The sequence below is a fragment of the Psammomys obesus genome, unplaced genomic scaffold, assembly GCF_907164565.1.
Source record: "Psammomys obesus unplaced genomic scaffold, mPsaObe1.curated_primary_1811, whole genome shotgun sequence".
Taxonomy (NCBI): Eukaryota; Metazoa; Chordata; class Mammalia; order Rodentia; family Muridae; genus Psammomys; species Psammomys obesus.
The window spans coordinates 2,488,176-2,516,085 of NW_026585587.1; the positions used below are offsets into that span (position 1 = coordinate 2,488,176).

At 36.6% G+C, this 27,910-nt stretch overlaps 1 protein-coding gene across 9 annotated transcripts in view; it reads right to left on the reverse strand.

Moving 5' to 3' along the window:
• Nucleotides 1-27,910, reverse strand: part of Cep170 (centrosomal protein 170) — a 101,578-nt gene that overhangs the window by 70,697 nt on the left and 2,971 nt on the right. For all 9 annotated transcript variants that reach the window (XM_055608664.1, XM_055608656.1, XM_055608648.1 and 6 more), the window contains exons 2-3: nucleotides 5,191-5,335; nucleotides 4,145-4,234 (exon numbers count right to left, since the gene is read on the reverse strand). In XM_055608664.1, coding sequence (XP_055464639.1) covers nucleotides 4,145-4,234; nucleotides 5,191-5,295 — 195 coding nt within the window. In that variant the 5' untranslated portion in view covers nucleotides 5,296-5,335. The remainder of the gene's footprint in view (nucleotides 1-4,144; nucleotides 4,235-5,190; nucleotides 5,336-27,910) is intronic.

Consider the following 27,910-nt stretch of genomic DNA (forward strand, 5'->3'; position numbering starts at 1 on the left):
CAGCTAAAAAACAGTCAGTTTAAATGTACATAGGAAGACAATGCAGCCAGTCCTGATGAGACCTGATAGGCTAGGATCAGGTGGAAGGGGAAGACGACCTCTCCTATGGTGGACTTGGGGAGGGGCATAGGGAGAGAAGAGGAAAGAAGGGTGGGGTTGGGAGGGGATAAGGAAGGAGGCTACAGATAGGATACAAAGTGAATAAAGTGTAATTAATTTTAAAAAAATAAATAAATTTTTTAAACTTCCATAGATGCAAATGGAGGCAAACAGGGAAAAAAAACAAAACAAAACCAAAACAAAACCCAATTATATAATGAAGAGATAAGAGCACTATAGAATAAGACAATAATGATATATAGCATAGACATAATTATCCCTGTGTATCTTCAGGGAATAAAGATAATTCTAGCTCACTTTCCCTCCATCCAGAATAAATGAGAAAAGAGTACTTCTAAAGACAAAAACCAAAAACCTTTCATCCTGTTAGTCATTCAATAAGGACTATGAAGTATTTCCCAACAAGAACCTAAATAAATTTATATTTTTAAATTTTATTTTAATATTGTGTGTGTGTGTGCATGTGTGTGCGAGTGCGCGCGTGCGCGCACGCACGCACGCACGCACGCACACACACACACACACCAGTGCTGTCTGTAGCGGCCAGAGGTCCACTTCAGTATTCTTCACAATCCATCTATTTTGTTTTTTGAGGCAGAGTGTCTTACTGGGACCTAGGGCTTGCCAGTTAGCCTAGGTTTCTGGCAAGTAAGGGCTGGGAATCACCTTTCTCTGTTTCCCAGTGCTGGAATTACAAATGTGCACTTTTTATGCTGGGGACTGAATGTGGCCTCATGGAACTCTAGTCTAAAAACAGGCAAACACTAGGCCTACACTGGAAAACAGGCTGTTGTGCGGTAGCATAGTAACAAAAGCAGGATTGGGACGTGAAAGACATGGTAGGGACAGGGCAAGTGCTCCAGTGGAAGAAGGAGGCAGGAACACTGAAGGTAAACAAGGGTCTCAGGCTCATAGAAGTGTGGGCCACCAAAGAGCAAAAACAGAAAGTTTCAACTTTGTCTGCTTTATATTAACTTCATTTCTGTTGGTAAAAACATATTATATTCAGGTCCCTTGGAAATATAATTTGTGATAGGGTGAAAGGAGTAAGATTGAAAGTGATATTTTTAAGTTAAGAGATTTAAATGCTTTTTAAAAGTATCAAATAATGAGGACAAGAGAGATGGCTCAGAGGTAAGAGCCCTTGCTGCTCTTGCAGAGAGCCAGAGTTTGGATCCAGCAACACACATTCCAGTGACTTAGAACTAACTGTCACTTCAGCTATACAGGATCCAAAGCTTTCCTTATGCCCCATGGGCACCATCTTCACATTCACATGTCCATACACACATGTACATAATTTAAAAAAAACACTTAATAAAACAATGTATGTACAGCAATGGATTTGTAGAAAAGTATATAGGTTCCTGAGTATTAAAATTGTTTTAGTTATCTTTTCAAAAACTAAATCATAATAACAATAGTTTTGAATGCTTACTATATATTGGTTTAAAATTATTTACTTATTTTCATCCTTACAACAATGAGGTATAAATTTTATTTCTATTTTCGAAAACTGAGAGTCTAGAGATTAAGTACTTTTCCCAAGGTTATATCACTAAATAAAAACTGGGCTCGTAATAGCATTTCATTGTTTCCCTCCTAGCTCTGACATTATTAGCTTTTATTTTGATGTTGAGAATTTTGGAATTACAATAGTATTAAAAGTACATTGGACTAGAGGGAAAGTTTAGTGGGTAAGAGCATTGGATGCTCTTCTAGAAGAGACAGGCTCTATTCCCAGTACTTATGTGGTAGCTCACAGTCATTTGTAACACCAGCCCCAGGGATGTACTCTTCTGGCCTCTGCAGGCCTTATGAATGTATGTGCTATACAGACATACATTTAAGCAAATACTCATACACATAAAACCAAAATCTCTCCAAAAGTACACAGACTGTCAATCACGCACTCTTCTGAATAATGCATATAATAGCTCACAGAATTTTTAATTACTTGCTATAGAGTCCTTTATGGAAAATTTGGACTGTCACTCAGGTGACACATTCACCTGTGTAATGTGTTAAAGTTCTTGAATAAGCACATACACACATACACTGTCACACTTAAAATCTTTACAACACTATATAAAAAGAAATTGCCCCCAATATGTTTTAGATAATAAACTTAAATTTGTTAAATTTATGAAATATAGGAGATACTATCAATCTATATAAAGAAATTGAATTTTGAAAAAATAAAATGCTTTGCTACAAGTTACTCTGTTACTAAAGTCTCGCTATAAAGTTTACATCAAAGGGATGATCTTAAATTCAAATAGAGGATGTTCCTCTTCATAGCTTATTGTCTTTCATAAAATTATTCATTATAATCAACTGGGCAGAAAGAAGCTAAGAAGTTCATATTTCAACTGATTTCTAAAAGATAATTAACAAGTAATTCTATTTAGTTAATCTTTTGAAGGAAAAACACTGATATAATTATTATTTTCCCAAACAATAACATCAAGACATAATAATAATACTGTGGTTGAGATGAAACTTTCTGAACTTTAATTACATGTTATTAAACTATTCTAATATAGAAGATCTCTACTACAAGGTCCTTTGGAATAAAAGTTAATTCAATTAATTCAGTATATGTATATATATATACACACACACACATATACACATACATACACATGTATATACACACACACATATATACATACATACACATGTGTCTGTGTGTGCTTTTGTGTGAGGAATTTATGAACTGTATAAAGCTCTGTGTATACTGTGATTATAATAACAAAAACTAAAGCCAAACAAATCACTCAGGAATCCATACTCTAGAACAGAAACACAGAGTTAATAACTCAGGCCTGTAAAAACTGATAAAATGTACAAACAGATATGAAAACCCACGTTTTGGGTGTGTGTGCAGAAAGAAAAGAAGCTCAGCCAACAGCAATTCTGAACCCACACTATTAACATATGTTCTTTACTCTAGTGCAGGTATTGCCCTTGTTTTCTTAACCCCTTCAGCATATCAACAGTAACCAGTTTATGCCCCTAAATGCAAGAGCCTTCTCTTTGATCCCTTTAAGAAGCAGAACTTAAGTTTTACTCTAAGAATGAAAAAGAGAATAGAAAGACTAATAGACCAAATAAAATTTAACCTATTTGGACTTCTTCCTGGAAAAGAACAGAAAAACAGGAAGACTATATAGTTCTGGGTATGCCAAGGGGAATGGTGACAGAGCATGAGTCCATAAAATGGCTGGTGCCACATGGGAAGAATTTCAGTACAAACTTGAGGAATTCAGACTTAATTATATGCACTAGAATCAACAGCATAGTAAACAACAAAAACAGCTCAAATAATCAATATAAATTCTTATTAATAGGCAATTTATAAAAGCTGAAAAAGTTTTATTTCTGCATCTGCTTTCCATAAAATGTTTAGCATACGTTTTTTTGTGGTAGTAATTCAAAACACTCAAAATACAGGTGGCTTGCTAAATTTCAATAGGATATAATATCAATAATAAATATTTGCTTGTAAGAAGAGCCACAAAAATTTAACAAGTTGAAATAATTCAATACATCAATATTTTCTCATAACCTATGACTTATTTTCATTCTGCAAAATGTAGAAAGGTAAAAATAAGAGGAAAAAATCTACCATAGTTACACAGAAATATCTAAAAAGACAAAAAGAAAGCAGCAAGAATAAATCCTAGTGTTCATAAAAAGTCGTGCTTAGTGTTAAGTGTCAAGTAAATGTAAAAGTGTTTTACACAGTCTTACCACTGGGACTCTTTTCTGTTTTCCCACAAATTAATTGCAGTAACATACTGAGGCCAACCTTTGGTCTCATCTCTTTAAAGAAATCTTTATTACACATTATATCATTAAATGCCTTCTTAATTTATTTATTCCTTAGCTGCTTCTACATATAGCTTCAATGTACTATGAACCTTTCAAGCATTTAAAAGGGAAACACAAACAAGGGCTGCAACTTTGTTAATACAGAACAAGTTTTCAAACAAAGTAAGAAGTATACTGGTTAACTTACCCCATTTAGGCTGCCTAAATCTTTCACCAAATGTTCATCCATAGATGCATCATAATTGATTACTGCATGTTGCTTATCCACACTACGGGACTAAAAAGAGAATTCAGGAAAATAGTAAAGTAACAACAAAAAAAGATTTTTTATCTATACTTTATTTTAATAGGACAGCTGATAAATATAGGGATAGACCAAAAAAGTAGATTAAATGAAATTTAAACTATGTTGTGATACAACTATATTTGGCATCATTTTCTAAAGAGGAAAGTAGCTAATTTTCCAGGACTCTTTCTAGTAAATCTATATTTAATTCCTGAAAGAATTTAAATTTTGTTGAATGTATCCAATTATATATTGTTTAAATGTTGTCAAATTGATACACAAATACCCAGTGAATTATTTTCTAATGGTTTACCTATCTTATTAAAAAAAAAATGTTACCTTGTACAATTTTCTCTCTCTCTCTCTCTCTCTCTCTCTCTCTCTCTCTTTCTTTCTTTCTGTTTTTCCAGACAGGGTTTTTCTGTGTAGCCCTGGCTGCCCTGCACTCACTCTGTAGACCAGGCTGGCCTCAAATTCAGTGATCTGTCTACCTCTGCCTGTCTGAGCGCTGGGATTAAAGGTGTGCACCACCATGCCTGGCTAGGATTTCTTTAATATTGAATATTATAACACAAATTGTACAAGGAACCCAAAGACCTAGATGATAAAAAGGGACATAAGGTGACATGTTTGTGAACAAAATTATCACTTTAAGTGTGACAATTTTTAGAAACAAGTTTTTTATGAATACAAGTGAGTGTACCTATATGTATATCATACACACAACTTCTCTAAGTTTTTAAGTTTTCATTTTTTAAAATATAATCCTCAAAACACAAACTTATTTATAGATGATACTAGGGTGAAAATAAATTAAACTGACACAAGAGTTAGGTGAGCCAGAAAATGTAAGGCTGAATTCTAAGAAGTATATCTGATAACTGACTTAATTCTGTGGTCTGTAAAGGGGAAAATTGCTCTTAATGCCCAGCTAAACATAGTATTACCTGCAACATGAGCTCACAGTCATCTCTTCCAACAAAAATCATTTCTCGTGGCAGCCTGTGGCGCGTGCCTCCACTGCTCACCAAAAACCAGGATGTTAAGCTCATTTCTGCTTAGCTTCTGAATTCTTAGCAAAGCTACATCATCCTGAAGAAGTGAAGAAAAACACATTGGAAACGTAGTTCAGTCTCTATTCAGCAGCTCTGTAAGTAGGCCTCATACAGCACTGCCCTCATCAACATTTTCACCCAACATATCACATTCTCATCAATGCCATAAGCCAGAGCTACTCTAGGAGGGGGAAAGGGAGGGAGGGTAGGACCAAGAGGGATGAGGGAGGGGACTACAGCCAGGATACTAAGTGAATAAATTGTAATTAATAATAATAATAATAATAATAATAATAATAATAATAATAATAATAAAGAAAAAATTAAAAAAGAAAAGATTTAAGATAAATAAGTAGGTGATCAATTAGTAATTTATTATTATACTTCTAAAAGTATTAGACTCAATCTGTAATTTCCAAGTAAATATACATAGTATAGTAACATAAAAAGCTGTGTTGTACAGATACACTTTTTGCAGAAAAAATCTGAGGTCTGAAAATTATAAAGCATATCTGACATATAAGTAAAATTACACTAGAATCCAAAGACATTGCTTGTCTATCAACTGTAGAGACACTGAATACAATTTCAACAATACAGAAAATTCAATTCCTCCTCATCCCCTCCACTCTCTTCTTGGATCTTGGTAAATAGGTCAGGGTAGCCTTGAGATCAGACCAATCTTCTCACAGCTGCCTCCTAGTGCTGGCAGTACAGGTATAAGCTACTATTTTATTTTCTCAAAAACAATTTTCCTAGAGTAGCAATTCTTAAAGCAATGGTTCTTAGGACTCCCTAGTACCAAAACAAAACAAACAAAAACAACAACAACAACAAAACCCTAGGAATATTTGTTTACAGGGTTATAATATACCTGAAAAACTGGTACTTATTTCATAATAATTTCTCTTGAAATTGCTAAAATTTGTTTAAAAAAATCATTTTCCTAGCCCCCTTTCAAATGAGGAAATAGCACTACTTAAAATACAGGTTGTCTTTTAAATACCTGGACTTATTGAAAAAATTTTCTACGTTCTTACATTACTCTCCCACCAATAATTTTGAACTAGAAATATGTAAAGAAAACCTGGCTTTGGAGTGACAGAAAAGGGGTTTTTTATTTTAAGCAGATATTAGACACAAAATATAGGATAAAGATACTAAAATCTGTGTACCTAAAGGGCTAAGCAAGGAGGAGGACCCTGGGTAAGATGCTCAATCCTCAGAAAGGCAAACAGGACAGACATCGGGCATTGGAAGAGGGAGAAAACAGGGAACAGGACAGGAGCATACCACAGTGAGCCTCTGAAAGACTCTACCCAGCAGGGTATCAAAGCAGATACTCAGACTCATAGCCAAACTTTGGGCAGAGTGCAGGAAATCTTTTTATTACTATTGCTCTGTAGTAAAGCTTGAGATAAGGGTTGGAGATAGTTCCAGACGATCTGTTGTTGTATAGGATTGTTTTAGCAATTCTGGGCTTTTTTGTTTTTCCATGTGAAATTGAGAATTGTTCTTTCAAGGTCTGTGAAGAATTATGTTGGTTATTTGATGAGAATTCCATTGAATCTTTAGATTGCTTTTGGTAAGATGTACATTTTCACTGTTAATCCTACCAATCCATGAGTATGGGAGATCTTTTCATCTTCTGGTATCTTTTTCAATTTCTTTCTTCAGAGACTTGTAGTTTTTTCACACAGGTCTTTCACTTGCTTGGTTAGAGTCACACCAAGGTACTTCATGTTATTAGTGGCTATTGTGAAGGATGTAGTTTCCCTAATTTCTTTCTCAGCCCTTTTGTCTTTGGTATACAGGAGGGCTACTAATTTTTTTGAGTTAATTTTGTATCCAGCCATTTTGCTTAAGGTGTTCATCAGGAGTCCTTTGGTTGAATTTTGGGGGTCACTCATGTATACTACCATATCTATTAATAGTGATACTTTGACGTCTTCCTTTCCAATTTGTATCCCCTTGATCTCCTTTGTTGCTCTAGCTAGAACTTCATGAAGAGATATGGAGAGAGTGGGCAGCCTTGCCTTGTCCCTGATTTCAGTGGGATTGATTTAAGTTTCTCTCTGTTTAGTTTGATATTGGCTATAGGCTTGATGTATACTGTCTTTACTGTGTTTTGGTATGAGACTTGCATCCCTGATTTCTCCAAGTCTTTAAACATGAATGGGTGTTAGATTTTGTCAAATGCTTTTTTGGCATCTAAGGAGATGATCGTGTGGTTTTCCTCCTTCGGTTTGTTTATATGGTGGATTACATTGATGGATTTCCATATATTGAACCACCCCTTGCATGCCTGGGATGAAGTCTAGTAAATGGTATCTTTTATATGTTGTTGGATTCGGTTTGCAAGTATTTCATTGAGTATTTTTGCATCAACGTTCACAAGAGAGATAGGTCTGAAGTTCTCTTTTTTTTTTGTTGGTTCTTTGTGTGGTTTAGGTATCAAGGTGAATGTGGCTTTACAGAATGAGTTTGGTAATGCTCCTTCGGTTTCTATTTTGTGGAATATTTTGAAGAGAATTGGAGTTAGCTCTTCTTTGCAGGTCTGGTAGAATTCTGCACTGAAACCATCTGGCCCTGGGCTTTTTCTTGGAAGGGAGACTTTTGATGACTGCTTCTATTTTCTTGGGGGCTATAGGACTATTTGATCTATTTACTTGATCTTGCTTTAATTTTGTTACTTTTACTCTTAGGCAAGGTATTAAGTGTCATATTCCTTAGTTTCTTTTCCCATGCTTAGGAGTCATGATACCATCTACTCAAATTTTGTCTTGGGAACCCAAAGAATATTTTAATTTTTTCCTAAGATGTATACTGTGCTACACTTGACTAGGAAGTAAACTATAATTGAAAGAAGCAAATAAATATATATAAAGCAAACATTACAATGTTCTGGTAAAGTATGTTATATGTTAAATGTCACTGTCTTATGCTCAATCCTCATTCAGAAAGGCAAATGGGATGGACCTCAGAAGATGGAGAAAAAAGGGAATAGGATAGGAGCATACCACAGAGGGCCTCTCAAAGACTCTATCCAAAGACTCTAGCATGGTATTAAAGCAGATGCTCAGACTCATAGCCAAACTTTGGGCAGAGTACAGGGAATCATATGAAAGAAGGGGAAGATAGAAAGACCTGGAGGGGACTGGAGCTCCACAAGGACAGCAACAAACCCAAAATATCTTGGTCCAGGAGTCTTTTCTGAGACTGATACTCCAATGAAGGACCATTCATGGAGAGAACCTAGAACCCCTGCACAGATGTAGCTCATGGCAGTTCAGTCTCTAAGTGGGTTCCCTAGTAGAACAGGGACAGTCTCTGACATGAACTCAGTAGCTGGCTCTTTGATCACTTCCCCCTGAGAGGGCAGGGCAGCCTTACCAGGCCACAGAGGAAGACAATGCAGCCAGTCCTGATGATATCTGAAAGGCTAGAGCCAGCCATATGGAAGGGAAGAAGGACCTCCCCTATCAGTAGACTAGGGAAGGGGTATGGGAGAAGAAGAGGGAACGAGGGAGGATTTGGGAGGGGATGGGGGGCTACAGCTGGGATACAAAGTGAATAAATTGTAATAATTAAAAAAATTAAAAAGAAAAGTCTCATAAAAAAGTTAGTTTGTCTTAGCTTGGTTTTCATTACTGTGATAAAAATATCATGAGGAAAGCAATTTGGGGAGGAAAGGGTTTATTTGGCTTATAGGCTGCAGTGCATCATCAGAGGAAGCCAAGACAGGAATTCAAGGAAGGAAACTGGAGGTAGGAACTGAAGCAGCAGCCATAGAGGAACATGCCACACTGGCTTTCTTATACAACACAGGACCACTTTTCCAGGGTTGGCACTGTCCACAGTAACATAGGCCCTCCCATGGTTATCAATCAAGAAAATGCCTCATAGCCTTGCCTACAGGCCAGTTTGATGGAGACATTTTCTCAAATGAGGTTCTCTCTTCCTAAGTGACCTTAATTTGTGTCAAGTTGACAAAAACTAACCACAGTTACCTAACATGACACAAACAACTTTTACTTAAATAAGCAAATAATTTTGTGTAAAGCTAAAACAATCAAGTCTTATTTCTTTCTCAGCATATTTAATCAGTTTGGTCAACTTATGTGGTTTATTAAGTCTCCCAGTTACTGGAGTATTCAATGGAGATGACTGTAGTCTTCTTACACGTACTTTCTGTCAAACTGATGTTTTTGCATTGATTTCACTATTTCAGTTTTCTCTACATCAGTTTCACTACAGTTTTCTCGGTCAAATCAATAGAGAACCAGAACTTATCTAAAAGAAAATCTTTTATGTAAATATACTGCATAATTTATACATTCCATTTACAAGAATATTTTAAAAACACTGGACAGTAAGTAATTCAACAGTTACATACTTTTTCAAGGGAACAAAAATGAAAACTTCAGTATCATATAATCAAAGGAATTCAATTCAGCTTAAACAGAGCAATCTAAAACACAAAACCAAACATGGACAAAATGAACAACTTCTTAATGTGGAAAAATAATTTTAAACAAGTATTATTCATATACTATAAAACATCCTTTAATTCTCATTTTCTGTAAGATAGTCTTTAAACATTTATATAGCATGACACATAACAATACTGTAATACGTAATATATAATTATTTGATATATAATTGTATTTATGCAATTGTTACAATTATATAAAATGATGCAATTAAATAGCTTTTTAAACTAATCTTATTTGGCTTTCCACGAAGCTTAAAATTAGAGAATACACATTTTCTTTTTCTTTCTTTCCTTTTTTCCAAGACAAGGTTTCTTCGGGTAGCCTTGGCAGTCCTGGTCTCATTTTATAGAGCAGGCTGGCCTCAAACTCAAGAGTTTCCCTGCCTCTAACTCCCCAAGTACTGGGATTACAGGTGTGCACCACTACACTCAGCTCACATTTTCTAAAATGAAGTAAAAACATAATATTCAATATGAAGGGTATTTCACTCTTGTGGGCTAAGGCAATGACCTTGAGTCTACTAAACAGCTTTTCTTCCGGGGAATGAATTATAACACAAAGCTACATTCTCTGTTTTTCTCTAGGTATTTCAGCTTTCCCATCATTCCCTCGGATACTCTTTATTTTTTCATGTGTGTGTCTGTATGTATTTGTGTTTACAGGCATGTAGCAACATGTAATGACCAGAGGCTGACCCTTGGCTATCTTCTTTGATCACTAAACACATACTGACCAGAGGCTGATGCTGGGCATCTTCCTTGATCACTACTTATTAAGGAGGCTTTCTTCTGAGCCTACAATTGACACAGCTAGTCCAGCTAACCAGACTGCACCAGGGACCTCAGGCCTGTATCTCTTAAGTGCTGGGATTACAGGCACATTGTCATTGTGGGCTCCCATGAAATTTCAAAATGGGCAACAGACCAAAACAGACATTTCTTAAAAGTCAACATGTAAGTGACCAATAGTAAATACCCGGGAAATGAAAGCCAAAATCACCATGAACCTTAATCCAGTAAATGAGTATTGTCCAAACACCCCAAAAGATAACAAGTGTTGGTAGAAACTGCAAATAAGAATGTAAATTAGCACAGTTACTATAAAAAGCATTATAGAAGTTCCTAAAGTTTTTTAAATAGCACCACTATATGATGTTTTTGCCCCTATTTACAGATCTATGTATACAAAGGAGGTGAGATCTATGGAACATTTGCATTCCCACATGTATTGCAGCACTAACCCCAACCTCCAGAAACCAACCCAAGCATCCACACTTTCATGAAGGTAATGTGGTTCTATCATAATAAAGCACGAAATCTTGCCATTCAACATAGCACTGATGGAAATGGAAAATCTTCAGTTAAGTGAAATAAGCTAGGCATAGAAAAAGGAAATAACATAAAATCTCACTGGCATGTACAATCTTAAAACGTTGCTATCACAGAAATAGAAAGTATAATGGTGGTTACCAGAACCTGAGTATGACAATGAAAAGGGGGATGACGAAAGGCTGGTGATCAATGATCAACTAATGTATAGTTCAGTGGAAGCCAAGAAGCTCTGATATACTATTGCATAAGGTGACTGACTATAGATATTACACAATGAATTCCAAAACATTAGAAAAAAATCTGTTGAGGAGATAGACAAGTTCAAGTCATTTAAAGCTATACCAAGTATCCATGTATTGAAAATATATGATATACTTAAATATATACGCACACCTATTGAGAAGCCTACCAAATCCAGAGTTGCTAGGGCAAACAAACAAAAGAATCTTGCTTCAAGGAACTGAGTAGAGAATGCTGGGAAATTAGATGGAAACAGGAAGTTGTCCTTATTCCAGACTAGAATTACGGCAAGAGATGATCTTACTAATGCCAGCAGGCCAAAACGGAATTTCTTCATTCCTAGCTTCTAGTCTAGAACAACCTTTCACCCACCATAATTGTTTGACAATCTTCCTCCCTTCTTCCTATCCTTGCCCACTTGCCCCCAATTCTCACTGTAAGAGATCGAATCCAATCTACAGCAGAAGCTATTAAAAATGAATGAAGCATGACTCTACAAGAAATCTGGGCATGCAGGTAACCTGGAACTCTCCAGGGTCACCTAACTTCTATTATTTAGTAAATCTGGCTCTTACTTCCTAGTTATGTTCCTCTCTAACAACCTCTTATAACTTATCTTCTTGTCACATAGGACTTGCCTTTTCAGCAGGTAGATGACAAAGTTTAACATTCAAATATTTAGAAGGCAGACAGATGACCTTCCTACAACTATCACTAGTTTTAAAATTGGACTTTGCTGTGGGATCAGTTCACTTTAGGATCCAATGGGCTAGTATTTTAATACTCAAAACTCTGAAGTCTAAAAAGAGAACAAAATCTGTCTTCAGCTGTCAAGTAGATACAAAGCTTCACTGTACTTTACATTCCAATACATTTTAATTTTATGTTTATGTTAAAGATGCTGGTTGTTCTTAGAATCAAATGAAAACCGTAGTGTAGACTATCACAACATCTGGCAATCTGGCATGTAGTCATGGCAGTTCTGAAAGCAAAGTTTATAGTTGTGTGTGCGCACGCATGTGTGTGTGTGTGTGGTGTGTGTGTAAAAGGAGGAAGGTGGACAGGAGTGGTGGCACAGGATTTTAATACCACCACCCCAGAGGCAGATGAAGGCAGATCTCCTTTTAGTTTGGGCTAGTCTGTTTTACATAGTTAAGACTCTATCTCAAGAATACCAACCAAAATAACATACATCAAGGTTTTAGAAAATGCCAAAGTGGATGAGAAAAAGGCCTTCAGGCCTCAACTATACACACAGAACTCTAGGCAACTGAAGAAAGCTGGGAGCGGGAGAGGTCACCTTCTTCAGGGAAGAGCATACCAATTGGGTGTGCCGTACCAAACAATCACTTCGAAATGATACAAATAACACTGGAGGAACTGAGTAGGTTATATTTAGGAATATACATGCATATACATATACATACACATATACACATATTCATATATGCATGCAACAACAATGAAAGAAGAAGCCATGAATTTGAAGGACAGCAGGGAGAGGTGTTTGGGAGGGTTTAGAATGAGGAAAGGAAAAAAATGTAATCATTTATAATCTCAAAAATTAATAAAAGTAAAATAAAATGTTAACAACCATGCATACATAGAAAATAAAATAAGCTAAATCCAATTTCGGTAGAGCACAGGTAGAAATTCATGTATACAGAAGACAAAGAGAACAAGCATCAATAAATCAAGTAGAGTTGGTTCTTTGAAAAAAATGAACAAGACTGACAAACATCCTAGCCAAACTAACAAAAAAGAGTGAAGATCAAAGTCAATAAAATTTCAAATTAAAAAGGAATTGTTAAACAGGCTCCAAGGGACCTAAAACAATGATTAGGTAGTATTTAGAAAACGTACATCTCAAATACCCAGGAACACCAGAATAAATAAATAAAATCCTAAGCATTTAAATCATTATGCAAGTTAAATCATTATGCAGCTGAGAATGATGCTCAACAGAATTCTGAAACTTGCCTCCAAATGCTAAGATGAAAAGCATGTGCCAACACACTGGGGTTAAGCCCAGGACTTCCTGCATGCTAGGAAAGCACTTAACTCAATGAGCTCCATTCCTTCCTATGCCTAACTTCTCTGAAAGGACTCTATAGCACTGGCTGTAAGAGCAAGAATGGACATATGTGCGTACACAAAATTCAGCATCTAGGCAGCAAAAGAAACTATTTGAGTGAAGAGATAATCCAGGAATGGGAGAAAAATCCCTACCAGTTATACTTTGAATTGAAGAGTAATATCTAGAAAATACAAAGAACTGCAAAAATTAAACACCAAAAGAACAAAACCTTCCAACCACAAAATGAATAATGAACTGAACAGAAAATTATTGAAAGAAAGAAAAATGGTCAATAAACATGTTTTAAATGTTCCAGCAATCCATGCCAAAAACAACAACAAAACATAACTGGCTTCTTTACATTACATACCTAGTGTATAATTAATGCATGGAATTAATTGAGCTAAGCCACATGTTAAGGATAGTTTATCCTTATGCTCTGGAAATCAGCTGGCTGATTCATCACCAGATGGCTTTACACAGAATAATGCTCATTTCACCCTGCAATTTCTGCCATTGCAGAGAAATAAATAGATGGCTTCACAACAGGGCTATTAGTCTTCAGAGTAGAAAGGGTTTTCTCTAACCTTTCTATTTGATGATGAAATATTATCATTTTATCATGTAACAACTTTTTTCAGTTACCAGGAGGCATGAGAGACAATGACCTTTAAGAGCTTAGCCCAACACCTAGCTGTTTCCAGAGTATATGTTTTTCCTAATAATAACAATTTTAAAAAGTGAAACTTTAAACAAAAAGGAATAAAGTGATAAATTTCACAAATTTGACCATCAGTAAAACTCATAAACTAAACAAATGTAATAAACCACTGCATGAACTAGCTCATAAGACTTTATAACTTCCATCATGCTTTTCCTTATCATGTCAAACATTTAAGAGAAACAAGAAAACTTTACTAACTGCATAGATTTGAGATTCTTGTTTTATTTCTGGCACTAACAGAATTCAATTTCTAACAGAAAATATGCTTGATATGTTTGACATTAACATCTTTGATTTTTTTTATGCCATGTATTTGAAAATGAAAGAAATAGCTATATCTGCATTTTGCACATGGACTAAGGATCAACCAAATGGAGTTTGAAAAACAAGCAGACATAATTTTCTACAATCCTGTAATATAACAATTATATTTATTAACCATTTACCATGTATTAGACACTTTTTCCTATGAACTGGATATGTAAGAAACAAACACATTTAAGTATTAATATATTACCTTAAAAATCTTATATTTCCTTGGAAATGAACATAAATAATATACACCAATTCCCAAGAATACTCTAAAATTACAGAATTTGGAAAAAAAATACCCATTTTTCATTTTCAAGTTGTAAATATTATAGACATTAGGAAGAAGGTGGAGAATCCAGGAAAAGTACCTCATGTCATAGAAGCTAAAATAAGCAAACAGCTTTCCTGACAGTGGAAGAGAGAGGGGAAAACAAAACAAAACCAAACCAAGAACAAAACCAAAAAAACCCAAAGAGAAAAGGATGGTGCTCTTTAGGAAGTGTCTCTGGGAAAGTTACACACACAACATTGAAAATTTCAACTCTGCTGTATAATTAACTTAATCTTGAGACAGATAATGTGAAACAGTCTTGGGAAAAGTTCATTTACTTTAAATCCCCACCCTCTTTATTACAGTTCCTCACAAAAAAATAAATCTGCAGCTGTGCTGTTTTTGGATTCCTACCAAAACACTGACTCTATGCTCATGTGAAAAACTCAGTAGGAAGAATATTTTTGCAAAAATAAAAATAATATTTAAGAATCAAGAATAAATATAATCTACAACTTACATTTGAAATAACATTCCAAGTAGGAAGCCTCATGCTGTAGCTAACTTTATTACACATTTTCAAAAGAAAACTTCGATTTGATGAGAAAAGCTAGCAACTTAATAAACTTCCTTTTTAAAACCATTTTCATTAAATCCTCAATAAATAGTACTACCATAAAATGCTACATTTGTGCATGATTGAAGCACTTAAGAGTTCTTACCAGGATTTCTCTGCCAGTTTATCAAAGTGTAAAATGTGATTTTTTTAAAATTTTTTTTTATAGAACTGAATAACTTTTGTTAAACAGGTGGTTAGGGGCTACTCTAGTTACTGCAGCTCCACAAACAGAAATCACATACTTATTTATGTGAAGGATGGCTTCAGTTAGTTATTTTATGTCTATAACAGGCAATATGGATAATTTATGTGGGAAAGAAAAAGTTTGAACTAACCAAAAGAGCATAAAGAGATTCATGCTTTCCTTAAAAAGGTAGCGGTAAAAGTTTACAAATAAATTAGTGAGTTAGAAAACAAATGAACTCTTCTCTTTTAGCTAACTTTTGAACCATTTGTGTCTCCTAGTCTGTTCTTTCACAGATTAGATTGCATTTTGTGGCTCTCCACCTGAAGGTGATTGGGTCCTCATTACCTGAGTCCACAAGGTATCTATCGAAGAACTCCCTGGAAACAGTACAACATGTGATCATTTCTAAGAAGGTAAAACACTGAGATTTTTTTTAAAAGGGATAATCCTCAGACATGGGTAGTGCAAGATACTTGGAGGTGTTATTTTATTTGAATAACAACTTCTGCAGTTTTGAGACAGAAAAGTAGCTAAAGGAGATAAATCATTACTGGTATCAATAGTCAATACATACGAAAGAATGTAAGCGTTCATTGCAGACAAATTAATAAACAAAATATGGTAGACACAATATTATTGTTCATTGTTAAAAGAGAATTATGACATCTGCTATAGAATGGATGAACCTTGAAGAGAATATGCTAAAATAAAATAAGCCATTCACAGAAAGGTAAGCACTATGCAATTTCAACTATATGAGATACTTTCATCAGAAATCATAAGAGACAGAAAGGAGAGTAGTAGTTGCCAGGGCCTGGGGATTGGAAGTCCTTTAGTTACTGGTTAATAGTTCTACATTTCCGTTTTATGGATGAATAGTGGTGATGGTTGTACAATATTGTGTAAATTTACTACACTTAAGTGCTTAAGATGGTAAAATGTATGTAATATGAATCTTATAATTTTTAATTGGGAGAAATGTTAATTTTCCTTCTTTCCTATGTGTGTGATATCCATGTGAGTGCACATGGGTGCACATGCATGTGGTGGCCTGATGGTGGCACTGGGGTTCATCTTCAATTGCTCTTCTACCTTATTTATTGAAGCAGTTTGTTGGAGGTTGGTCTAATGCTAATTACTGGCCCTAAAGATCTGGTTACTGCCTTCCAGATACATCTATCCTTGTTTGTATAAACCTGACTAAGACATACCTGATTGGCTGATTAAACAGCCTATACCTGGGCAGGGCAAAATGGGATAGACATGGCTAGGGTTCCTGGGCTTTTGAGGAGAATCACAGGAGACAGAAGGACAGGAGAATAGGAAGAAAAAGGATGCCATGATGGGTTAGCCTGGAGAAGAAATCACATGGGCCTGGGGGAAGGACTCCAATAATGACGTAATAAAACCCAGATGAAGAATATAAGCAAGTACCCTGGGGTTATGTATGGAAGGTAGACCAAATGAGGAGGATTAAGATGGATGGTGAGGATATTGAGTTAGTGAAAGGAAAGTATTTGCCCAGCCCAAGGGAAATAAGGCAATTATAAATCTAACAGGTATTATTTGTGATAGTGGTGTTAAATAATACCACCTTGATAATCTTAGGGCTAATAATAAACATTTTATAGCCCAACACTTCTAATATTTTTTATTTACAACAACACAGAGTCTTAATTTAAAATGCAGAGTTCACCAATAAGGGTATTTTTGATATTCCCACCTTCCAGGGCAAACTGACACATCCAGCCAACATTTACGTTCGGTTTCTAGGAAGCTGAACTCCAGTCCTCATGTTTGCTCTATAAGTGTTTAAATCACCTTTTTCCTTAGTCCCAAATGTTAAAAAAATTGAGAACAATTATTGTTAGGAAATGATACACTGACTCGAGGTAAACTCCTATGTCAATCCTAAGTCCAACAGAACAAAACTGTTTACCTTCCAAAAAATGAACTTTCAATCCTACCTTTCTTTCCTCCTGTCCAATCCCTTTATTTTTTTCTTGCTTCAATCTCTATATACCACTATGTAGCATACATATCCTTCAATTTCTTTGATTCTCTGCCATGGTTAAATGAAGGTATTTGTTGTAGTTTGGATCTTAAATGTTCTCCAACAGCCTCATGTGTCTGAATTTTGTTTGGAGAGTTCATGAAAACTTTTGAGGCATTGGGCTTAGATGTCTAAGGCCACTAGGACCTTTGAGAGTTATAGTTTTGCTCTGTTTATGATCCAGGTCTCTGCTTTCTAATATGCCAAGCAATACCCTAAGCTCCTATTACCATGGACCAGGCTACTTCAGCTTTCATGCCATGCTGAGATCATTCCTTGTAAAACTGAAAAGAAAAACAAAAAGCAAAACCTTCCCTCACATTCCTTCTATTGGGTATTTACCCACAGCAAGGAGAAAAGTAACTAGTATAGTATCCCCTTCAAAATTCATGTTGAAAGCTAATCCTCAGTACAACTGTATTAAGAAATGTGGCTCAGAGGTAGCCCGTGGCAGCTCAGTCTCCAAATGGGCTCCCTAGTAAGGGGAGCAGGGGCTATCTCTGACATGAACTCAGTGGCTGGCTCTTTGATCACCTCCCCCTGAGCGGGGAGCAGCTTGACCAGGCCACAGAGGAAGACTATGAAAGCCAGTGCTGATGAGACCTGATAAACTAGGGTCAGATAGAAGGGGAGGAGGTCCTCCACTATCAGTGGACTGGGGAAGGGACATGGGAGGAGATGAGGGAGGACAGGGTTGGGAAGGAATGAGGGTGGGACTACAGCTGGGATACAAAGTGAATAAATTGTAATAAAAATTATATTAAAAATGAACTGTGGCTTTTGGGAGGCAACAGAATCAGTACTCATATAAAAGACATAGAAGCTGAAAAAGGAACCTCTTGCTCCTCTATCCCACTGCACTTAGAAGATGCTATCTCTAAGGAAAAGGCCTTTATCAGGTACTTACCCTGCTAAAACTCTGATAATACCCTAAGTCCTTGGGGCTTTTATAACTATTGAGTCATAAATTTTTACTGTTTATATACTACCTCCTCCATAGTATCTCGTTACAGAACCAGAAATTATGACTCACTCGTGTTCCTTTCTGACTTGGTGAACTACAAATGGAAAATTGAGGAATATTCTAAATTTCTTGCATTTATACTATTAAAGATTAAGAGTAACTGTAGAAATTATATAGTGTATGTGCTTGGTGTTTTACAATGAGCAAACGAGACACTAGGATTAAGTAACTTATTCACTATCATATATACCTTGGTAGTGACAGTGAGAAACTAAAATGGATATCTATTTCATTCAGTAAACTACTTATTTCTTTATACCACTGTGACTGTACTGGCTAGTTTGTCAATTTGACATAAGCTGGAATCATGAGACAAAAGGGAGCCTCAATTGAGAAAGTGCATCCAGAAGATCAGGCTGTAGGCAAGCCTTTTTTAAATTAGTGATTGATGGAGTAGAACCCAGCCCACTGTGGGTGGTGCCATCCCTGGGCTGATAGTCCTGATTCTATAAGAAGGCCGACTCGCAGCATCTGTCTTGAGGCACTGCTGGGTAGAGCCTCTCAGAGGACAACTTTGACAGACTCCTGTCTGCAAGCTTAGCAGGGTATTATTCAAAGTGTCAGGGGTTAGCACTTTCCGATAGGGTGGGTTTTTGGTTGGGCCAGGCATCAGTTGGGCATTCCCTCAATCTATGTTCTATCTTTATCCCCGCACATCTCAGAGGCAGGGTAAATTTTGGGTTGAAGTTTTTGTGGGTGGGTTGGTGTTCCCCACCCTTTACTAGAAGACTATAGTTAAAGGATGTCCTCTTCAGTCTCTATGGTCTCTGCTACCAGGAGTCTCTGCTTGAATCCCCCTTATACCCTCCTAGGAGCCTATACTGACTAAGGTCTCCAGCTTGTCACAGAGATGTTCCCACCCCCAGCTTCTCTTTTCTCTACAAGACTCTGCTTTCTCTCTCTTGCTTTCCTCAGGTCTGATCTCTACCCTCTTAACTGTATGTGCCCCCTCTCCTACCTTGTTCCCTCTCTTCAGCCATTACCTCTATTTATTCTGTCTCTCCTTCTGAGTGAGATTTATGCATCCTCACTGGGGTCCCCCTTATTACTTATCTTCTTTAGGTCTTTGCCTCATAGTATGCTTATCTTGTACCATATGGCTAAAATCTACTTATGAGTATATACCATGTGCGTCTTTCTGGGTCTGGGTTACCTCACTCAGGATGATCTTTTCTAGTTCCATCCATTTGCCTGCAAATTTCATTTTTTTGTTTGTTTTTAATAGCTGAGTAGTATTCCACTGTGTAAATGTACCAAAGTTTCTTTATCCATTCTTCAGTTGAGGGAATAGTGAGAGCAAAGAGAAAAGGACCTGGAAGTGCCAGGAGCTCCACAAGAAAAACAACTAACCAGGCCCAGAGGCTTTTGCTGAAACTGAAGTATCAACCAAGGACCATGCATGAACTGGGTCTAGGCCCCCTACAAGGACATAGCAGATGAGCAGCTTAGGCTTCAAGTGGATACTCTAGTATGGGAAGTGGGGACTGAATCAGACATGGGCTCACTAGCTAGCTTTTAATCACTTTCCCCTGACGGGACTACTTTGGACAGGACACATTCAGTCCTGATGCAAGTTAATGAGCTGCTGTGGATGGGAAAGGGAGCTCCTTTTCTGAGGAAAAGGATATGGGAGAGGGAAAGAGGAAGGGACTGGGAGGGGAGGAAGGAAGGGGCTACAGGCTATAAAGAGGAAGGGAGGGAAGAAAGGAAGGAAGCCAAGCAAGCCATGGGAAAGAAGCCAGTAAGCAGCATCCCTCCTTCCATGGCCTCTGCATTAGCTCCTGCCTCCAGGTTCCTGCCTTATTTAAGTTCCAGACTTGGCTTCCCTCAATGGACTTTTGATATGTAAGCCAAGAAAACCCCTTTGGCATCCTTGTATGTAGCATATCATTTGCCCATATCAATACACACATAAATAAGTGTAATTTTCTAAGTATTTAAGAAGATGTCGATAGGTTATATATAAATAATATGCCACTTCATTTAAATGTTACAAGCATTGAAAGATTTAATCCCCTTTGGACACCAAGGGGATAACTACATTTGTATGCAGTTGTCTGCTGTGATCCTAGCGACCAGAGATGAGACCTCTCACATGCTAAGCACTGGGCTATTCCCTAAGCCTTTGTATTTTAAAATTATAGTCCCATAGAAAGTATTCTATTTCTAATGTTTTCCACCAGATTGAATATTTTATACTTACGCCTCTCTCCTGAAGTAAGCTCCCTTTCCCCTTTTCTTGGATTTGCCTGGAGTATAAGACTCACATTCAAGTTCCAAGGTTTGAATTTGTTCTACTTTATTCCTCAGGCTCTAAGGTTTGAATCTGTTGTCCTTTATTCCATGTAACATGCAACAAATGTTTACCCTGTAGAATATCAGAATAAGGTTTGTTTGTGGCGTATTAGTTTAAGATCGGAAGAAGTGTTATCTTAAAGCTTACTTGTATTATTTTTCTCTTCCTGGTATCATGTCCCTTTCTCTACATCACAAGAATGTTGTAAATAATATGCAAAACTGCCCAGGAAGATAGAATCTATGAGAGGTAAATATTATTTCTACTGTATCAATGAAAAGTTTTATTTTGGTCTGTTTTTTACTTCAGCCAATGTGTTTCCTCACATCCAACAATAATAAGGTGTGATTAAATATTTATTTTTTACAGTAGGCCTCTAAGAAAGTAGTCTATCACTAACTAAATGTAACATGAAACTGAGCTTCTGAGACAAAGTAACATACTCAGTATCACACAACTACTAACATTGAGGTACCACTTGTTTAACTCTCTCCAAATAGAGCATCGCTACCCATTCACCTATAATCAGGAATGCCCTGCTTGTAAATAGTTTGTTCAAGGATACAAATGGCTAATTTACAGGAAGAATAACTGTAAGCATTCTTATTAATAAATGAAAATGATGAGCGGTCTACCAAAGTTGTTTGCTCACAAACCACTAGTAAGAGGGTTCTGTGTATATTCAAGTGATTCAATGTGATCCAGAGACTGAACAACACTCTTTCCCCAAAATTCCCTTCTTCCCTTGGCTTCTAAGGCATCACACGTGTAATTTTCTCATATCTCTGATTGCATTTAAATCTCTCCTGCAGAAGGGGTCCCTGATGCTGGGCCTCTTGGCACCTTAATTTCCTACTTACTGGTGGTGTTTAACTTTTATATATCTTTAAATCTTATGTATCCCTCTACCTATCTGATATGTTTACTTATATGTTCAATAAATTTCCTAAATTTACATAGCCAACTCTTGATTCTGTAAAGCCAGACATGGGCAACTTTCACGATCACTATTAACTACTCTAAACAAAGTTAGTTTAGGTTGCTCCAATTATTTCTTAGCTCATTTTATTTCTATACTTGCTCCCCTCTAGCCGCTACCTATAAAATACTCCTTTCAAAGCCCTCAATAAATTCCCACGGCACTTAAATAACATCAAGCAATAAAAGCTCCATCCAATCTTAATTCCTCCTACTCTTCCCTTCTCTCACTCATCTCCAGTCACAGTGGCCTCTTTGTTCTCAAATTCACTTTTCCCATTCCTTGTAGAACCACACTGCATGTGAGAATATTCTCTAGTGAAGTACCTACATGTCTTTTTTCCCCTACCTAAGCTGGAATGTTAAATATCTGGGGTGGGATGGTGAACACTGTTTCTGAAGACTGACTTCTCAAACACTCAGAAATAAAAGCATTCAAAATAGTGTGTAGTGAGCCTTTTTTCTTGTCAAAGACAGGAAAGTTAAAAACATTATTTGTATTGTCTGAATTGAGGGAAAAAATAAATTATAATAAAGTTATTTAATTATATTGGAGAAATTCAGTATTTACAAAACAGGGGTAAAAAGGAAGCTGCATACTGACCATCTGAACCATTTGTATAAACTGACACGTTGAACATTAAAAAAAGAAAGTCTACCATTACTCATTCTCTTCAATTAATTTTATTCCATTTCCTTTGCTTTCTCTTCTGTCAACTAAGATTTGTCAACGCTGAAGAGATAAGGAGAGTGGGCTGCCTTGCCTTGTCCCTGAATTCAGTGGGATTGATTTAAGTTTCTCTCCATTTAGTTTGATGTTGGCTATAGTCTTGCTGTATAATGCTTTTACTATGTTTAGGTATGTGCCTGGTATCCCTGATCTCTCCAAAACTTTAAACATGAACAGGTGTTGAATTTTGTCAAATGCTTTTTTGGCATCTAAGGAGATGACCATGTGTGTGTGTGTGTGTGTGTGTGTTTTTTTTTCTTTCAGTTGTTTATATGGTGGATTACACTGATAGATTTTCATATGGTGAACCACTCCTGACGTCTACTTGGTCATGATGGATGATATCTTTGATGTGTTCTTGGATTCGGTTTGCAAGTATTTTATTAAGTATTTTTGCATCAATGTTCATAAGCGAGATTGGTCTGAAGTTCTCTTTCTTTGTTGGGTCTTTGTGTGGTTTAGGTATCAATGTGACTCTACCCCCCAGGGTATCAAAGAAGATACTGAGACTCACAGCCAAACTTTGAGCAGAGTGCCGGAATCCTTATGGAATAAGAGGGAGATAGAAAGACCTGGAGGGGTCAGGAACTCCACAAGGAGAACAACAGAGCCAAAATATGTGGGCACAGGAGGCCTGCAGAGCCCAATACTCCAACCAAGGACCATGCATGGAGAGGACCTAGACCCCCTTCAAAGGAAGCCCATAGGCTGCTCAATTTCCAAGTAAGGGGTCCAGGGACTGTCTCTGACATGAACTCAGTGGCCGGCTCTTTGATCACCTCCCCCTGGGGGTTGTAGCCTTGCCAGGCCACAGAGGAAGATGATGCAGCCAGCCTTGATGAGATCTGCTAAACTAAGCTCATATAGAAGGGGAGGAGGTCCTCCTCTATCAGGGAACCTGGGAGAGGGCATAGGGGGAGAAGAGGGAGGGTGGGTGGTAGTGGGAGGAGATGAGGGAGGGGGCTGCTGTGGGGATACAAAGTGAATAAATTGTATTTAATTAATTAAATTAAAAAAAACTTTTTCAATGCTATATATATAAATTATATTTAATTAACTGAATTTAAAAAACTTTTTCAAATATATATATATATATTTAATTCTGATAGGTTTCCATGTTTAATTCTGTGGCTATGCTCTAATATAGTTGCAGTGAATACACTGTTGTCCTCATTTCAAGCCATGAAGTTGTGTTTGTAATCTAAAGTTGTGTCACATCCTTGACAGCAGCAATGCCTTTCTTGGTTGTGATGGTCTCTGCTTCTTAACACCTTTCCTCACTCAACTTTATTATCTTATAATGGTATTATTCATATCCTCCAAACCCTTGTTTCATTCAATTTCTTTGTTGATAAAGAAAAATAAACCAAAGCTATGCAAATAATTTTCATTACCTTTGTATCACTTCTCCGCCTCCAGCATATTTTATGAAGCATTGTTTCTATTTATAAATCTGGATGGTTTTATCCTTGGCTATGACAAATGAATGCAAGGACAGGATGAAGACATTAGAGATATGACATATTAAATTTGTAAATGTCCAAAAGGCCAGAAAAGGAAGCTAATCCTTCAGATGATAAGACAGAATCATGATTTAAGAAAATTTCAACAGAGTTTTAACTATAGCCACATTAAAACAGATAAATTGAGTAAGAAGGTAAGGTTAAATCATTGCTCTGGAAATTCACCTATGTTAAAAGTGGAATATGTAAGAGATAGTAAATGTAAGGATATTTATATAGACTGCATCAGTAATTTTCAGACAAACATTTCAAAAAAATATAACGAGAACCAACAGGAGTTTGTTGACTTTATAATAGTTAAAAACACTAGACTGAAACAAAAACCACAACTAGCATCAATCAAGGGCTTTGTTATTAAAGTGATCAACATTTGAACATGTTGGTAACGCCATACAGCATGGCTCTGATGACTGTCAGTCTCATGAGGAGAAGGAGCTTCCAAAAGACCTAGTATATTAGAAGCAGCCCAGTGACTCTCAGCACAGAATCAAAGAATTGTCCTTTCTTTATTCCCAGGCTCCCTATGCTGCCCATCCAGGGAGAAGGTTCATGAGTGTATTAAAGTTCTTTATGACAAATATAAGCACATGGTTTGCTCTTTCCTGCTCCCCTTCTCTTCTCTCTCCCTCCTTCCCTTTATATAAGAAAGAGTACTTTAATATTAGAAAAGCAGAAGTACAGATTTTCACCCTGAATTATAAGAACGTAACATTTAAGAACCATATGTGTCTACCACCCCCATCTCTCAGTACTGAGAAAAATATTACTGCTGCTAAAGACATGATACAATTTCAGAATGCAAACAAAAGTACATGGCTTTAAATAAGCAATAGGTCATTACAGTATACAACCAGCCCATAACTTAAGAATTAAATATGGAAACTATACTGGAAAAAAATAGACTCAACTGTTTCAAATTAGTTAGAAACTAGAAAAGTAGAGGAAACTATATAAATATCAAAGTTGCAAGTAGTAATTTTGAAAAACTTTGAGAAAAATCTTATTGTACTGTTCTTATGCCAAAACTACAGCTTAACAGGAAGAGGTCAGAGAGCAAAAGCAGCACTAAATTGTGTAGCTTTTTTCATGCCTTCTTAGCTATGGTTGACTATTGCCTCTATTCTATCTCTCCCATATATTTGTCCCACTCCCTATTCTTCATCTCCAACATTCCCCTTTCCAACTTACATGTGTTCTTATCTTTCCTATCCCCCAAAGAATCAGGTTTCTCTCTCATGGGCTTCTTTCTAGTAGTCTCACTTCTACATACACGTGTGTGTGTGTGTGTTTGTGAGAGAAAGACAGACAGTGATGATCAAATGTATTGGTATAAAAAGGTCATAACAAAAGCCATTATAACTAATAAATGCTACTACAGAAACATTAAGAACTTAACAGGGCTCATTTGAAGTTATCTTTTGCTCCCCCCAAGAGTTACTGTCCCAATTGATCTCATTTGTTCCTCCAGCCTATTCTCTCAAGAGTTCCTCTCCCACTCTATCTTGAATTGTAGGAAAACCAAGCCCTGATGTCTCACATGTTCTGAAAGGACCCTAGGCTGCTTTCCTAAGCAGGAGCAATCATTTTTCTAAAAGGAACTGCACTGTTCCTCCAAGCAGCAGTGATTTCTTGGTGCTAGCAGGACTTAGCAGAATCAGATAAAAATCTACCAGATCACTGGCTGTTTATGTTTGATAATGAATGGCCCTGGTTCCCCACCTCTGTCCTTCTCTTATATACTCTGTTTTTATGCAGAACACAAGGATTAGGATGCTGATATTCCTGCTCCTTTCTAGAGTGGCCAGACTGAATAGTCCTTTCTGGTTTCACCCCACTCCTCTCTACTCCCCAGGCAGCCAGCGGCTCAATCTGGTTAGTTGGATTTCCTCTGGCCTAGGACTCTGGCAACAATCTTTCATTATACTTTTTGAGAGTTAAATGGGCTTCCTTTCAAGTCCAGTGAAGAGTTCATAGTGAAACTGTATCAAGAATATTAGCTATATGTGGCACACTGTACTGAGCACTTGTAAAACACTTCCAATCCTAGCATTTTAATGACAGCAGGGAACAGTACTGTCCTTTAACTTACTAAAACACAAAGGTTCAGTTACAGACTCAACAATTCTGTAATGAGTGCCATAGAAACAGTTATTAACCAACTCTGTGCTTCATGTTTTTTCAAAGTTTTAAGATAGCTTATTAAAATTGTGTGTGTTTTGCCTACATGTATAGATATCCCCCTATGTGTCTTTGGTGCCTGGAGTCCAAAAGAGAGTGTCTGGCTCCGTGGAGCTGGGGTTACAAGTGGTTGGGAGCCACTGCATGGGTGTGGGGAACTAAAGCTGGGTTCTTTGCAAGAGCAGGTAGTGATCTTTAATTGCTGAGCCATCTCTCCAACCCCAGTTTTTCAACTTTCAATATGTAACATACCTTGATAAAGAAGGATGTTGCAAAAACTGGCATTTAGTAGGCTCTCTATGCAGTGTATTATTTACCTTTTCAATAATGCCATTCTCCCAAAGAGAAAAATTTTCTACAGACTTATTATTAATGCACTAAAATGTCTACTATGTCTCACTTGGTTTTCAGTTCTATAGATGCTTGAGATTCTTCCCCACCCTTATTCAGTCACTATTGTATGTAAGTAATTTATATGACATTAGCTTTCCTCCTGTTAGTTTCTTTTATGCTGTCATTTGACAAGAAACAGGCTTAATAATATCTGCTATGTTACTTTGCCTAAAAAAATACATATCCAGTTGCACAATCATTTCAATTAAACAGGACTATATATCCAGTTTAACCAAAGACAGATGTTTCCTTAATTCTTTTTATACCACAAAAAAGGGAACTCAGTACTGAACACATCCTTCATAAAACATCAGAGCAAATAAATCAAAGATCACTTTGCCAAGGGTAGTTACTAGAAGTTCTCATTGTTAAGAAAAATTAAATGAGAAAAGACGGTCTGAAGCTTTTACTCTAATAAACTTGCTTTTTTTTTTTTTTTAGTGAAAGAGGTCAATGTTTAATGTTTTTATCTTTATCTACTCATCAAACATTGGTGACATAGCTAATCTACAAGTATTTTACAACCTGATATGACAGTATCACCTTTCATATTCATATTAGAATAGTATACTACTTAACAACCCGATAAAAGACAAGAAAAATCAGTATGCATTAAATTGCAAAAAAAAAAAAAAAAAATTCCAGGAACAGAATTTTGTTGAGTGAATCAAAAATACAGACAGGGTCTGGTTAAAGTATTTGCTGGGCAAACAAGATGACCAGACAAGGTTCAGATCACCACAACCCATGTAAATGTATGGTGATCTGTGGGGAAGCATGGGGAAGTACAGCTTAGTCAGAAGGTAAAAATTGGGAATCCCTGAAATAAGATTGCTTAGTGAGGCTAGCCTTATGCCTAAGCTCTGGGTTCACTGGAGACAACCTGCCTCAAAACCAACAATGCAGAAAAGCAATGAAGGAAAATTTCAGCCTCAGGCCTCCATGTGCATAGCACATATACATGCCTAAACATATGCAAACATGCATATACACACATGGAAACACCCCCCCCAAATGCAAATCCACATGGATAAGAAACTCAAACATTGACCTTGTGCAATATCTGATTACTACCAGATGCAATAATAAAACTGAGTTTTGATTCCCTCAGGAAATAAAAAGAAATGAGAAAGTGAAACAAATTACTAAGTACAGAATTTTTAAAACCACTCTGATATTT